We start from the raw sequence: 16,326 nt of genomic DNA, 5'->3' as shown, positions 1-16,326 counted from the left end.
TGTTCGTGGGGAAAAAAGATCTTTGAGAGTAACCTAAAAGGTTTTTAAGTTGTCAGTCTTTACAAATGAACTCTAACACACACACACACACACACACATATATATAAATATACATTTTTGGCAATGGAAAGAACGTATCATAACCTATTATTTATATATAATAAATAATATATTTTTTCACATACCTCAAGCATAAACGTTATCCATACTGTCATATTGCCGTTGGTTTATTTTACAAAATGTGTGACATTTGACCATTTTTGCGCAGATAACTAGTAAATTTCACAAACAGCCGTGCACTTCCAGTTTTAATCAAATATAGGCTATATGTTCGTTAATAACAGTGCATTTAGTTTACGTTACGCAAAAAGTAAAAGCGTATTTTACGCAGTATCATTAAATAGCGCACACGCGCGCATAATATGTCGTTTCATGGCAGTAATGGGGTACGTGGAAGAAGCGCTCCCGTCTCTCCTTATTGGGCGCAGCGCTCGTGGAGAGGGAGTGGAGAGAGAGAGAGAGAGACTCACTCAGAGGAGCGCTCCAGTCCAGTCCACGGCTCTCCAGCGGAGGAGAGGAGCGGAGCGCGCACCGGTCTCTCGCACACGGACGGCTCTCGGCGCTCTCTGTTCGACCCGCTTCGAAGCTTCGAGCACTGACGGATCTAAAAGCTCGCCGTCGTTCCCTTCCGAACGCAGGAGAGCAGCGGCGACGTTTGGATTTACGCACCGCGCGAGCACGGGGATGTGGATCGTAAAGTTCGCGTTGGTTTGGACCTGCTGGATCGGAGTGAGCGCGGACTTCGATGGCAGGTGAGACCTCAGTTTAAACGTGTGGACCACTGAACCAGCGTGCTCTTTAGTTTCTTCAATTTCTTTTGGCTTTGAAGTAAACTATCTTAAGATTTTAAACATCCTGTCAGGCAGGGAATGATGCATGTATCGTCCCAGGTTAAATGTGAAAATTTTAATAGACTATGCCCTGTTTAGATGTAAGTGGTTGACAGTTTTACAATATATTTAATATATATATAAGGCATTACTATGCAAGTATGCGCAAGTACTATGCATTGGTATGCAAGGTCAAAACACTCAAAGGTGCTTATTGGAAGGATTTACTGATGTTTATTGAAACAGGGTTTTGAATAAGCAGTTGTATAATGAAAGAAATCATGATAACATGGTTGAGTGGCATCCCTTGAAAAGCCTCACAGATAACCTGATACAAATCAAGGAGGTACTTGAAGGCTTCACGTTCTGAAAGTATAATGCTGTTTTAAATATCTATTAATAAGAGCTAAAGGGGCGATGGATAACAAAACCCGAAGCATCCACAGGCATCCTCATGAAGGAAAGTTTTTCCACGTGTAAAGTCACCGTTTACGCCAATGCTCCAGATCTGTTCGTACAGAAGTCACAGTTTGCATGAAACGATACTGTAAAGCATAACCAGCGTGAAAGTTTGTGCTGTTACTGCGTTGCCGATCAAAAAGCGGACCTGTGAGCTCCCATCCATCCACGGCTGCCCTCAAAGATCTTCACAAGTGCGAATTTTCCGCCATTCGTCCTTTAGCTCCATCAGTAGTTTTGGAATACACAAACCGACGGCGGTTTGCAAAACGTGCGTGTTTGAGAATCATCTATTCTCCCTCTTGGACAGTCAGCGCACGCGTTCCCGGGGTTGTTTCGTGCCCCGACATGTAACGTGAAATATGCGGTGAACAGAAACGTGCCAAAGATTCAGATCTGCTTAAAGCTTCATTGAGATTAAAGGGGATCGTGTATCCATGCTCGGGATCAACCATGTGCTTCGGCAGAGGTATCTCGCTGCACCTTAGGGCAAGGTTTCTCGGTCCGTTCCTGCAGGCCCACCTGCGCTGCACATTCTAGGGGTCTCTCTGAGCCGACACACCCAGGGTAGTTTATGAATCCCTCAAGCTGCTGAGACGAGAGTTGAATTAGATGTGCTAAATAAAAGAGATTTCAAGAACGGATGGCTGCGGGGAGATTATTACAGGGGTTCATTGATCTCTCCTGTCACATTGTGTAACTGCTTTTAAAGCAAGTTCTAAGTGCCAACTGTCAGCTTATTATGACTCATCTTTTATTAAGTATGCATCGCTGAATCACATTATTTATTATGCAATGCTTAATTATCTCATTAAAGAATGCATTATTTAAATAGGCCTACTCATTACATATGAAAGGAACACTTCATAATACATTATATGTATGTACGCTGCATAGCAAAGTATATAACAATTCACATAAAGGCAACGCAAAATAATATCCGTTTAATTTTCTGATGCACATCTTTGGTTTTAATATGAACACATCTTATTTTTTCCTGCCCTATGATTGTACTCTTATAAAAAAAATGGTTAACTCAAAAAATAAAAAAACTCCATCATGTCTTTCCAAACCAGTATGAATTTCTTTTCTCTGTGGAACACAAGCAAATATATTTTGAAACTGAAAGTAATGTGTTTTGGATCCCGCTGACTTTCATTTCGTACTTCAGAATGCTTCTTTGAGAGCGAAAATTTTTGTGTAAACTATCCTTTTTCATTAGGTTGTACACCTCACGGAAATAAAACTGCTTTCGAATAGCATTTCAACATTTATGCATTTTGCAAGATTTAATGCCGTAGTGGAAACGCGCCGCTAACTATGCATTGCTTAATTACGTAAATTTAAATATATGCTGCTTAAGGTCATGTATTCAGAATGCATCATCAAATTACGTAATTTATTCAGTATGCATCCCCTAATTATGTCTATTATTAAGCATGCATCGCTTCATTAAGTCATTTAAATATGTTGCTTGATTACATATTGTATTCAGAATGCATCATCTAATTATGTAATTTAATGTATGCATAATTTATGCTTCGACTAATTTCATAATTTATTAAGTGTGCATTAACTAATTGCATTTTCATTTATTCTGTATGCTTTGTTTAATTACGCCATGTATTAAGCATGCATCGCCTAATTGAACCTTGTGTTAAGAACGCATCGCCTGCTTGCGTCATGTATTAAGTATGCATCGCCTAATTATGTCATTTAAATAAATGTCGCTTAATTGCGTCATGTGTTAAGAATGCATCTCTTAATTATGTCATTTAAATATGCTGCTTAATTGCGTAATGTATTCAAAATGAACTGCCTGATCACGTCAACTACTCAGCTTGCATCACCTAATTATGCAATGTATTAAGTATGCATAGCCTACCTGCACCGCTTATTAATTATGCATCGCCTACTTATGTCATGTAGTAAGTATGCATCGCCTAATTACGCCACGTATTCAGTATGCATAGTTTAATTACACAATTTATTAATTTTGCTTCGACTAATTACGTCAGGTTTTAAGCATGCACTGCCTAATTACGTCATTGTTGAAAACACATGGCTTTACATTGTTACAGTCAGCCGGTTCCCACAGGCCGGCCACCCAAGTTTGGACTTGTGAATGCAACTCCTGCGGTGATCTTTATGGCATCTTTTGTCTTCTACTCCGCTGGGAAGCATTTTGTCCTTTTGGCAAGATGAGCAATAGCTGTCCTTCTAAATGGACTGGAAATTTATTCACTGGCAGAAGTACTTTCCGTGTTAAAATTCAAGCTTGGTTCTTTTGCTTCTTCATATTTCCCATATTTATCATTGCCAGTTGCCCAGAGGCAGAGCACAACCATGATGCGCTTTCGCGAACACATCCGTACACAGTTAGGGGGACATTAATAATGGGCTTTTGGTACGACGTTACCGGCGCTCTTTTAGAGACATTATGAATAACTAATGCATATTTGTTTGTCATCTATATTTTTCCAAATGACCTTAGCGCACTCATTTAGTCAAGACTGCGGAATTCATTGCTTTCTATACATTCTAACTTCTCTGTGTCGTCCCATACGTCATGTGCTTAATGTTTGTGTAACTCACAGACGCAATATTGATGCTTCTTCCGCAGGGCATGGCTTGCGCTGGCATTTCGGGAGCGGGAGCTGCCCACTGTAATGAACGTGTACATTAACCTGCTGGCGTACGTTATTAATTTCAGTCGTGATGGAGTTCGCTTGTCACCAGGGCCATTATTTGCCAATTTGCCCTGCTTATAAACCTGCTTCACTGCCCCGATCTAAATTCATAGAGAGGATATAGCGCACGAGCGCTCTGTGAGGGGCCCATTCATTATCTGCAGGCCCTTAGCAGGGGCCGTTAAGCTCCTGTCTAATGGCTTATGCTACACCTGAGGGACGACTCGCCGCTAAACCGCCAACTTGTCATTTGCTGACATGATAACAAGAGTAATCAATTTCAGACAGACTCATTAAAGTGTCCAACTTTTTCGACTCTTTCCAACTTGGGGTTTTGGACGGCCGAGCAGCAGGTTTCTATGACTCACTGAAGTAGAATGTAAAATCCCCGCATCGTGAATTGTAATATATTTTGTCAACAGTGCCTCGTTACTCCCTCTCTTTGTCTTGGGATACTACAACAATTGCCAGTTTAGAGGGCTTAAAAATAGTCCACATGTCCGGTTGGCCCTCCTTGTGGTCTTTCTGTTGATTTCATCATTTGAATTGTCTTAGAGAGAAGAATTTGGCCCCATTCCTGAAGTTGGCTGCCGTGACCAATGGATGTGCATTTGATCGAAAGTGCATTGGTCACTAGATCTGTAGTCAAGTTGCTTTCAGTGTTTGCACTGCTCTGGCTGCAAGTTCAATTTTTAACATTTAAACGTATTCGACACTGATATTTGCATTCTTTTTACTGAGATGTTTATCGTCAACCGTGGTGAACCTTCATGCAGATTTACAGGTCAGAGTTGAAACTTTGGCACTTTGGCCTGCATTTCCTCTCTGCTTGCTACCGCATGCATATATACTGAGCAAAGTCTAAAGTTACTGCACTTACTTTAGAATGTCACAGTTGCTGTCTTTCTCCAACAGCTAGACCGCCGTCTGTATAACCGCACTGACCGTCGTAAAACTCATATCGGTTGAGCGCAATTGTCTTCAAATGCTTTTAAACGTCTCAAAAACTGTGGGAGATTCATAAATCCGTCCCTTCAGCCACAGAGGTGCATTTATTTCAGACTTGTACCTGCTGCGTCTGATTGCTGCTTAGCTCCGAACGCGATGGACTTTGCTTGACCGGTGTGTCAGTCTGCAGAGGCACGTATTCTATATTGAGTCTGGCGAATGAAGACAGCTCAACTCTCAAGCGCGCGTTTCAAAGGCGCGTGTCTAATTGTCTGGCAGCCTGTGGAGGTGGCGGAGGAATGTGAAGGGTTGTAATTAAACCCCCCTATACTTGCACCCGAGCCTGGCTGCATGTCATCATTCATATACATGTGCAGACTCACTACCGAACCGCACGAAGAGTGCCAGGCTGCCCCAGACAAATAGAAATATGAATGTTTCATGACTTTAATGTGCCAGCGCGCAGTGATAAAGGCATCTACCGCTAATATTCGTGACCCGGTTGCCTCCTTCGAGCAGCCGGGCCAGAATTGCATTATGTAGATATTTGTCGTTTGTTTAATCCGCTAATGCCAGACTGAACTGGAAATTGAAACTGTGTAATAGCTGCATCTTTAACAAGGTGAGGAAAGACACTTTCTCAGGTGAACGAGGGATTTGTTGTGACAGCCTTGTTACCTCAGTGAGCGCGGGTGCTGGTTTCTCACTGGGCGACTCTCTCTCTCTCTCTCTCTCTCTCAGTTTGGTGTCTCTTTGGATCGGGCCCAAAGTTTGCAGATTGCTGACTGGCACGCAATCGCTTGTCTCTGGTGGAGCAAGTGCTGCACATAGGGAGATTTGTCTTTCTCTTATTGTCCCAACTTCTCTTCTCTCTTGCTCGCTTGCTTTTCTGCATTAAGCACTGAAGGTTACGTGAATCAGCTTCTATTGTCAGACGCGGCCTTATTATTGTAACACGGTGTCCTGAAAATCCCTCCATCAAGCAATCTTTCTGTCCTCCCTGAAAGTCAGATATATCTTGTGAAAAGGCAAAATCTCAGCCAGTCGGAACGTATTTGGTGCCCATCTAGAGGCCAACCGTGAATGATAGTATGCATCGAGACCCCGCTCTGTCATGCTCATTATTTTTCTAGACAGTCATTCTTTATATCGGTGATTCTCAACTAATGGCTGTTCTGATAGGGTCATGGTCAGCTAAATGCAAATAGAAACTTCTTCTGTGATTGACAATTGTTCATATTGTTTTATTTTTTTGCCTGTACACTTTTTTTTCAACGATTTTTTCAATGTCCGTGATAGATGCAAAGCTACATTTATCTGATTAAAAAGAATAAAGGTAAACCATTAAGACATAGTATTACAATTTCAAATAACTGTTTTATATTTTAGTATATTTTAGCGTGTAATATATTCCCAATAATATTTTTAGCATCATTGTTCCCATCTTCAGTGTCACATGATCCTTCAGAAATGATTCTAATATGCTGGTTTCATTATAATGAATAATAAAACATTTCTTATTATTATCACCATTGGGAACACAAGTGTATGGCTTATTATTTTTATGTAAACAGTAAAACTGTTTTGAAGTAAGCTACTTCAACATCTTTTTTTCTTTTATACAGTAAACAGTTTTAATATTACGTTGCCTTGTCCAACGTAAAAAAACCTGCAGAAGAAACAGCTTATTTTATAGTAGTTTCCTACCTTTACCTTTTCTCACTCTTGTGTACCTTTAAATAGCCTTGTCAGTAAGGTTCAAATACCCTTTCATCAACACCAAACCAGTCCTCATAAATATGTATGAAATAATAATCCTCATAAATGTGTTTGCAATTCATATTTACACTGAATATCCTTTAGCATTCTAATTATAATTAAAATGGCCATTATTCCAAGCACCATGTTTAAAAACATGCAATGCTGTGGGTGAAAATAGACACCAATTAGTTTCTACTCAGATTGAAGCACTTTGAGAACCTCTGTTGATTTTCTAACTGCGTTTATTTTAATGTTTTCGTGGAAAAAAAAATCGCAAAGAGCTTTGTATTGTGGAGAAATGAGAATGAAATGAGTAAAGATGCATGTATGGGGTCTTTATGTACATATGTCCTGTTGTGTGTGCAATTGACACAGATTGACATCAACCTATATATATATATATATATATATATATATATATATATATATATATATATATATATTTTATTTATTTTCTTACATTTGACAGAGAATTGAATATAGTGTATACAAAATATAATTAAAATGCATGTGTACCCCTAGGAACTGTTGCAATATATGACATTGTTCACCCACTGCCTTGCACGTTTGCAGTCAGTTAGAAGTGATGTTTTTAATACACTCAGAGGAGATTATGTGTTGGTACGTGTGTGTGTGTGTGTGTGTGTGTGTGTGTGTGTGTGTGTGATTAAATGTATGTTTCAGGTGAGATATAGTGGAGTGACAGGCAGGAGCCCGGACTCAATCCTCTTAACATGCGCGCTGTGTCTTTAGAGGCGTTCTGAAGTCTCCTCTCCCTCTCTGAGCTGCACACGCAAACATTTTCCCTTCAGCCTGTCACTCTCATTTAGTGCCACCATCACAGTGTCTTACTGGAGTGACTGGCAGTGGTACGGCCTGCATTAGCATTTTCACTGCCTTGCCATCCAGAGTAACCAAAGCCGATGCAGCATGTGGGCAAAATTCCCAGTTCAATTCCTGTCTCACATTGTGCAACACATGCTACATTTAGAGCTGAGTGATGTTGTGTGATTATTTAAAAATATGTAAGAATGCCCAGTAGACTATCTATCTATCTATCTATCTATCTATCTATCTATCTATCTATCTATCTATCTATCTATCTATCTATCTATCTATCTGTCTGTCTGTCTGTCTGTCTGTCTGTCTGTCTGTCTATCTATCTATCTATCTCAAAGTGCTATCTATCTATCTATCTATCTATCTATCTATCTATCTATCTATCTATCTATCTATCTATCTATCTATCTGTCTGTCTGTCTGTCTGTCTGTCTGTCTGTCTGTCTGTCTGTCTGTCTATCATCTGTCTGTCTGTCTGTGTCTATCTGTCTATCTATTTGCCTATCTGTGTGTCTATTTATCTATCTGTATGTCTATCTGTCTGTCTGTCTATCTATCTATCTGTATTTCTATCTATCTATCTATCTATCTATCTATCTATCTATCTATCTATCTATCTATCTATCTATCTATCTGTCTGTCTGTCTGTCTGTCTGTCTGTTTTTATCTGTCTATCTATTTGCCTATCTGTCTGTCTATTTATCTATCTGTCTGTCTGTCTGTCTGTCTGTCTGTCTATCATCTGTCTGTCTGTCTGTGTCTATCTGTCTATCTATTTGCCTATCTGTGTGTCTATTTATCTATCTGTATGTCTATCTGTCTGTCTGTCTATCTATCTATCTGTATTTCTATCTATCTATCTATCTATCTATCTATCTATCTATCTATCTATCTATCTATCTATCTATCTGTCTGTCTGTCTATCTGTCCGTCTATCTATCTGTCTGTCTAACTATCTATCTGTCTGTCTGTCTATCTGTCCGTCTATCTTTCTGTCTGTCTAACTATCTATCTGTCTGTCTGTCTATCTGTCCGTCTATCTATCTGTCTGTCTAACTATCTATCTGTCTGTCTGTCTATCTGTCCGTCTATCTTTCTGTCTGTCTGTCTGTCTATCTAACTATCTGTTTGTCTGTCTGTCTGCCTGCGGTTGTAAATTTGGCACATTCTAGCACATTTGCAAGTCATGATGTAACTTCTATTGTTGCTGTTGTCTTATCCATTGCATCAGTCAGCCAGTGAGGTTTTATCTATATTCACAAAGCTTCCGTTGTACTCAGTGACACAGGTGCTGCAGATAAGACCACTGTGAGTTATCATTGTGCTGTACCACACCAGAGGCAGATGTTCTCGTATGTTGATGCTGGATGCACACACACAGAGCACTGATAAGATGAAGTCTGTCTGTGCTCCTGCTGCCTATAGCTAGAGGGACGTTATGGAAAATAAGAACGATGATCTTAGAACGAGATATGTTACATGACCTAACAATGCGAGTGAACGAGACAGGTTTTTGGAAAACATCGTTCTTGGAAACAACAGCGAAAGGCTGTTTAAAACCGATTTCCCTTAAAATGGGGAAAAAAAGGGTACAGCTGAAGTGCTTTTGAATCTGAGAGTTTCTTGGCAGTGCACACCGGGATTACTGATTTCTTTTTTTTTCCAGCGCTCTAAATGTTTTTGTGAAGAAGTAAAACCTTTTAAGGTCTGTGAAAATAAGCAAAAGGGAATGGACACTGGTCAAATGACGTAACGTAAATGGATCATGGGTAATAGATACAGGGAAAGCACAGCACACGGCCTAAAATTAAACTTCTGCTTAATATGCCTGACTGTTTTTAAACGGAGAAGACAAAACAAGACAGAAAATTGACTGAGCTGGTTAAATATATTTAAAACATTTTTAAGTTGTTTGATATTGTGTATAGAATTGCTTTGTTTTGTTTTATTTAACCCTTTACTGAAGTTTCAGCGATTCTTCCCACAAGTATATGAGCATAGATTTTCTCAACAATACATTTTTCCCAAAACATTCCTTTGTTTTGAGCGGTGATTGGTTCGATTGGTCTCATTTTCATCTCATCATGCCTGTAATGACTGATAAAGCAGTGTTTGTGAATGCAGTGCTGCTTGGTGTACAGCATTACCAGGGAAAAAGTAGGCTGAGAATATGCTAATGTTTCATGTTGACATCAACATGAAAGAGCCAAAAAGCTAAAAGATGATGTGTTTCAATGTACTCTTTCTTTTGAGAGACAATAATGGCGCACTTTCAGATTTAAAACTGCAGGATGTTTTCATTCACTTATAGCTATGTACTGCACGAAAGTTCAAAACTTACCAGTTCATCTTATGAGGTCAATAAACTGACTTTTAATTCAAAAATCAATCATCTCTTAAAATGTTGGAACTTTTCAAGTATTTGGAGGACTGGATGGTAATTGTTCTGCAGTGTTATTCCCATGTAACTGATTTCTGTGCAGTGATTGGTCAAGGTCTGATCAAACTGTGTCCTGACAGGTGGCCCAGACAGATGGCCTCGTCCAATGGGCTGTGTCGGTACGGCGGCCGCATCGACTGCTGCTGGGGTTGGACACGTGTCTCCTGGGGCCAGTGCCAGCGTGAGTAACTGCTGCTTTAAGGGTGAAGAGTGCTGTGGGGGGCCAGCTAGGGTGCTTCTAGACTTCCATGATGCCTTCTTTTAGCCACTTAACAACAGCACAGCAAGTCACCGGTTGCCATATTTGAAATACATTTGATTGGCTTAACAAAACATTTATGGACAGTATTCTGTCCTAAGTTTGGCATAAATGTTTAACATATCGATTTACAGGATGCATGTGATTTCGACACATACTGCAGAATGAATTGGTGACTTGTAATGCCATCACTCAAGTGATAGCTGCAAGGTCAGGTCACATGGCTGAAAATAAGCAAAACTACTTCCCGGGACATAACACTTCTGAATTTCATGCTAACTAACTGGGTAAGCCGTAAGAAAATACCTGCCAGTTGTCCGCTTTGTTTCTGATATATTCTGCATGACACCGAATATTATGTGGTTCAGTCATTTGGAATAATTAAAAGGTACAATGAGCAGTTGCTGCAACAGCAGCACATTCCTGCAGGATTAGTTTGAGGTCGAAGAAAGACATGGAAGTCCACTCATGTATTGATGAGGGGGGAAAAAACGCATTTAAAAACAACACTAAGCAAAAACTAAGAAAAGTAAGTAAGATAATTAAAACTGCTAAAAGTGTTCAGATCATTATTATTATTATTACTATTATTGTTATTTAGCAAAACATACATAAAAAAGCATTATTTTTGTTCTTATTCTTATTATATAAGTTAAATGTTGTTTGTGACTGCATTACCTATAATTAAATAATTCAAAATGATTAAAAAGATCACATTATTATTATTAACCAAAATGTAAATACAAAAAACAGCAGTATTATTATTATTATTATTATTTAAAAGAATAACATTATAATTACTGTTGTATAAGTTAAATGTTGTTTGTGATTCCCTAAAGCAATTACTAAAAATTATAAAAAAATGAATTAGTATTATTAACAAAAATGTAAATGCAAAATAACAACAGCATTATTATTATTTATTTATATATATATATATATATATATATATATATATATATATATATATATATATATATATATATATACATTTTTTTTTTTTTTTTGTTTTGTTGCTGCTTTCATTTTTATTCAAGTTAAAGTATGATTTTTTTAGGATTGCATTACCCATAGTGCCCTAAGTTGGAGCCAGCGTGGTTTGTGCCAGATCCGTAATGTGAGATCCCCCCAAAAAAAGTGCATTCATCTCACACTAGAAGTGATGAGGCCTCTCAAATCGTACACCGCATTAATCACATAATGATTTTCAAGTACGGATTAGCTCGTTTTATTGCGTTATCATGGAATCAGAGGATGTGCTTCCCCTGCTCATATTAACAGCGTCTCCTGCTTCATTTATCAGCCTCCATATGTTTGCCACAAATCTAAAAATGATACAGCATGCTTCTGAGCCGAATGTTTGACCGTATCACCGAATGGAAGCAGCCTAGTGATGATTCATGGGCTATTCCGTGATGCATGACGATATTAGCGGGACAATGTCTTGGGCAGCCTGACAAATGCGAGATTCTCTGCATGGCTTGTGCACTTGATAGCCCAGCTGTTGCCTTCGCCGCTTGTTCTGGGGTCCGCATGCCGAGGGCCTCAGAAAGCTAACGCTGATGCTTCGATGCTTGAAGATTGCCATCGTTTCGACCGTATTTTGTAACGTGAAGCAATGCGCGACTGTGTGCAAATGTCTCTCACACTTCACATGACCGAGGTATCCGCTTTCGTAAAAAATTTGGTATTCTTCGCCCAACAAAGACTGTATAATATGAGTACGCCTGACACAGATGGCTGAGAATGGTAATTGTAAGTAAATAAATATGCACAATGGGCGGCGAAGCGACCGATGCTATCCTCAATCACGGACGGCGAGGCTGCCAGCGGTTGAACTCGCAATTTTGGCAGAGAATAGAAAGTGCGCGGGGGGACGTCGAGGGCTCCATCATGACTGATTACGGGATCGCTGCATCTCGCATCTTTGATGAAATTGCTGCGGTTTGTTTTGGCCGGTCGGCGATCATGCGGGGCGAAGATACACATCGAGAATGAAGGCCGTAATGAATGCATCCCCGAACGCGGACTCCTCTGGGAAAGTGGAGTGGAGTGCTCGGCTCCGAAATGCTTTTCAAATATTCATCCAGTCAAAGGTTTCGCTAGTCATCTCCGGCTCCGTTCACACCGCGATAACAGGAACGTGGAGCTGCAATATTTGACTTTCTCCGAACAGCTGGTTTGGGGGGCAGCCCTGGGTTTCGTGGGCTGAATTGGTGATTAAGATTAAACCTCGCGCAGCTGAAATTAGATTCCCCACTCATAACACCCTAATCATCTAGAGTTAACAAGATCTCAAGCTGAGGATGAATTTTGATGAAGTTCCTTCGAGAGGAACGAGAGAAATACTGCGTGGTGAAATATCTGAAGGAAAAAGGCGTTAGGACATCTTGGACTGTGATCTCTCTCTCATTCTGTGTCTAAAAGCTGGATTTTAGTTAAGCTCTATCAACGGCTCTCGTGGCATAATGTGGATTACCAAAGAAGATCATTTCAACTCGTGCCTCAGGTTGAAAAAGAGCAAAAATCATAGTTACACCGGACGTCAATAAGGACAGTCTACATTAAAATACATATATAATCAGTTTGGGGTATTTTTTTTTTTTTTTCAGTTGATTAAAAGTGATGTTAAAGACAATTACCCTTTTCAAATATTTAATCGAGGAATCCTGAATAATATGCATTACAGTTTCACTGATAACACTGATAATAATCAGAAATATTTCTTGAAATAAGCATATCATTTCATGATTTCACTAAACAAAAGAGTAATGATGCTGAAAATTCTGCTTTGCATCACAGAAATCTATTTCAATTTCAAAGTATATTAACACAGACAACAGATATTTTAGTTGCAATGATGTTTCCAATTATTACCGTTTTTAATGCATGATTTAATCAGATATGTGACCCTGTATCACAAAACCAGTCATAAGTAGCATGGGTATATTTGTAGCAATAGCCAACAATCATCGGTTTTCTTTTTTTTAATGCCAAAAATCATTAGGATATTAAGTAAAGATCATGTTCCATAATGGTATTTTGTAAATTTCACACTGTAAATATATAAAAAATAATTTTTAAATAATAATATGCATTGCTAAGAGTGTCATTTGGACAACTTTTATTTTTTATGTATTTATTTATTTATTTATTTTCGCACCCTCAGATTTTAACTTTTCATTTAATTGTATTTCTAATATTACAAACCATGCATCTAAATCACTAAATCTGGTAATTCACTTGTAATTCTTCCACCTAGAAAAGTAATCCCAAATCAAAAAGGGCCTTTTTTAACAGAAAAAATTGTGCTAGTGCGTGTTATCCGAACATCTTTTCTCACAATTAAAGTAGTTGAATCCATATTGGAGCTCCATTACCAAATAATGGTAATCATTCAGTAACACGGCATATATCAAAGTACTGTGGTATCTTTTCAACACTAATGTAAGCTGTGGGAGTGGCCATCGCTGCTGTTGCCAAGCGCATCAGTTAATTAGAAATAATTGGCCCTCGTGAGGACCGGTGAGGTCACGCGGGACAAGGAGGGGGATAGTATCTGAGAGCAGGACTTAAGAATTAAACATCTGCAAAACCAACTACACTGTTCCTAAGCTTCTCCTAAAATGCCAGCTCAGCAAAGTATTACTCAAATGCTTGAGCATCAGTGGTTCGCAGGGGAGTGAGGAGCTGCAAAGAAACCTTTGTTACCGAGGCAGTCCCGCTTGGGCAAGAGAACATAGAAACTAGAGGAGCGCAACTCGGTTTCGTGGACTAATGAATCTAGCTTTGAAGACCTTTTTTTAAGTTTTGGAAACAGTTTGAACACTGTTGGACAGTGCTTTGATACAGTATTATGCATTTAATTAATTATATGAAATATGTACTTTTTATGGGTCTGAATATCTCTAATAAGAAATCTCTAATAAAGCTTAAAAATACAGTAATATTAGGAAAATATTATTACAAGTTAAAATAACTGTTTTCTATTTATATGTGACCCTGGAGTCTTAAGTCACTGGGGTATATTTGTGGCAATAGCCAACAATACATCAAAATTATGCCAAAAATCATTATTCCATGTATACATTTTATATATGTATATATTAAAACATAATTTTTTGATTATTAATATGATCAGATTAGAACTTTATTTGGACGACTTTAAAAGTGATTCCCTCAGATTACAGATTTTCAAATATCTCGGCCAAATATGCTCTCATCCCAAAAAAAACCATCAATAGAAAGCTTCCTTATTCAATTTTCAGACGACGATTGATTCTCAATTTCAAAAATCGTCATAAAACTGTTTATGCTTGGTTTTGTGGTCCGGGGTCACATTTTGTGAAAAGTAAGTCGTTCTTTGCTGCAAAGCTGAATTTAAGCATGGTTACTAAATCATGCTGAATTGCTGCTCAAGAAACATTTCTTATCGTTATAAATAACAAGCCGTGCTGCTTAATATTTTTCATTTATTTATTTATTAAAGATTTTTTGGCGAGTGCAATGTTTAAAAGAGAGCGAGAGAGAGATACAGACACAGACATATACATGGATACAGCATGAGAACATGTGAAATGTGAGTGACATGAGGCTTTTCGCGCGTGTTATTGTATGTTTCGCATTTGTAACACTTGTCCATCATCAGCATGGCTCCCATACGATGTTTTCATCTCACATTTAGACCAAGCTTCTTTTTTTTTCTTTTTTTTGTCTGGCCGTTTGTTTTGCAGCTCTCTACGTCTTAACCCGCAGAGTAATCGGGATAAGGTGCCAACCCCAAGGTTAGCACCACATCATATTTCCTTTGCAATCATCTCGCCCGAGCGTCATTCAGAGCATGCATCCGCTGAATCCCGAGTTCCCATTTATTTATAGTTCTCCACACGCGCCCCTTTGAGAATATCCTGATATCCTGTGAACACTTCACACCTGCTCCTGCTACCATTTGAATATCTGGACCCTCTAGGATGTTTGGATATCACTGTTTACATTCACTTATTTGTTTGCTCCCCAACGTAAAACCTCAAGGGATCTCGCATCAAGAGTGTTTTCGACCGGTTTAATGCTTTTATTTAGAGCAGGAGAGAGAGAGGGGACGGGAAATGGAGAATGGAAACAGGAATTTTTGCAAGCCAAATTTAAACTTGCATCACCCATAGACCAGCTAAATTTCATCCATCTATTTTTTGTGGGTAACTTAGAATGGATAACACATGACCACAGCAAAAGCAAGAAGAAGAAGAAGAGGGGGAAAATACTCATTTGTTCTGCAAAGAAGATTAAGATTAAGATTTTGTAGTGAATTTTCTTAACATGAAAGTTAATTATATGGAAAAAAGAAAAATATATAATACATACTGTATATATATATATATATATATATATATATATATATATATATATATATATATATATATAATTTAAAAATATGACTGAATTATATATGTATTGCACATGCACATATATTTATTCATGTCTGTACATTCTTATTTATTTTATGTCTGTTTATGTTTTATTTATTTATATACATACTTTAGAATGTTTCTTTGTAGTAAAATAGTGCAATTTAATTAAACCATTTAATTATTAGCGCTGTCAAAAGATGAATCGCATCCAAGATAAAAGTTTTTGTTAACATTATAAATTAATATACACACATACAGCGTATATTTAAAAAAATATATTGTTGTCTCATTCGTATATAGTGCGTATATTGTATATATAATATATATTACTAAACTATTGTGAGTAATTGCATCCAAAATAAGTTTTTGTTGACATAATTTATGTGTATACTGTGTACATTTGTGATGTGTATATAAAATACAAACACATCCATTTCTAAATTTAAGAAACATTATGTTATATGTTATATAAGAATATAAATATATATATATATATATATATATATATATATATATATATATTTATATATATATATATATATTATATAAACAAAATATATAATCAATCAGTTCATTTATTCATGAATAATATATATATATATATATATATATATATATATATATATATATA

General features: G+C 37.8%; 1 protein-coding gene across 7 annotated transcripts in view; it reads left to right on the top strand.

Moving 5' to 3' along the window:
- The first annotated feature begins 452 nt into the window (after positions 1 to 452).
- npnta (nephronectin a) overlaps positions 453 to 16,326 on the top strand; it is a 45,800-nt gene continuing 29,926 nt past the window's right edge. For 3 of the 7 annotated variants that reach the window (XM_043241356.1, XM_043241314.1, XM_043241339.1), the window contains exons 1-3: positions 453 to 812; positions 10,109 to 10,209; positions 15,021 to 15,071. In XM_043241356.1, coding sequence (XP_043097291.1) covers positions 745 to 812; positions 10,109 to 10,209; positions 15,021 to 15,071 — 220 coding nt within the window. In that variant the 5' untranslated portion in view covers positions 453 to 744. The remainder of the gene's footprint in view (positions 813 to 10,108; positions 10,210 to 15,020; positions 15,072 to 16,326) is intronic. The other 4 variants (XM_043241307.1, XM_043241331.1, XM_043241322.1 and 1 more) reach the window with 4 other exon arrangements.

Source organism: Puntigrus tetrazona, chromosome 1 (assembly GCF_018831695.1).
Source record: "Puntigrus tetrazona isolate hp1 chromosome 1, ASM1883169v1, whole genome shotgun sequence".
NCBI lineage: Eukaryota > Metazoa > Chordata > Actinopteri > Cypriniformes > Cyprinidae > Puntigrus > Puntigrus tetrazona.
The sequence above is the reverse complement of the archived record's forward strand: the minus strand, read 5'-3'. Positions and strand labels throughout refer to the sequence as shown.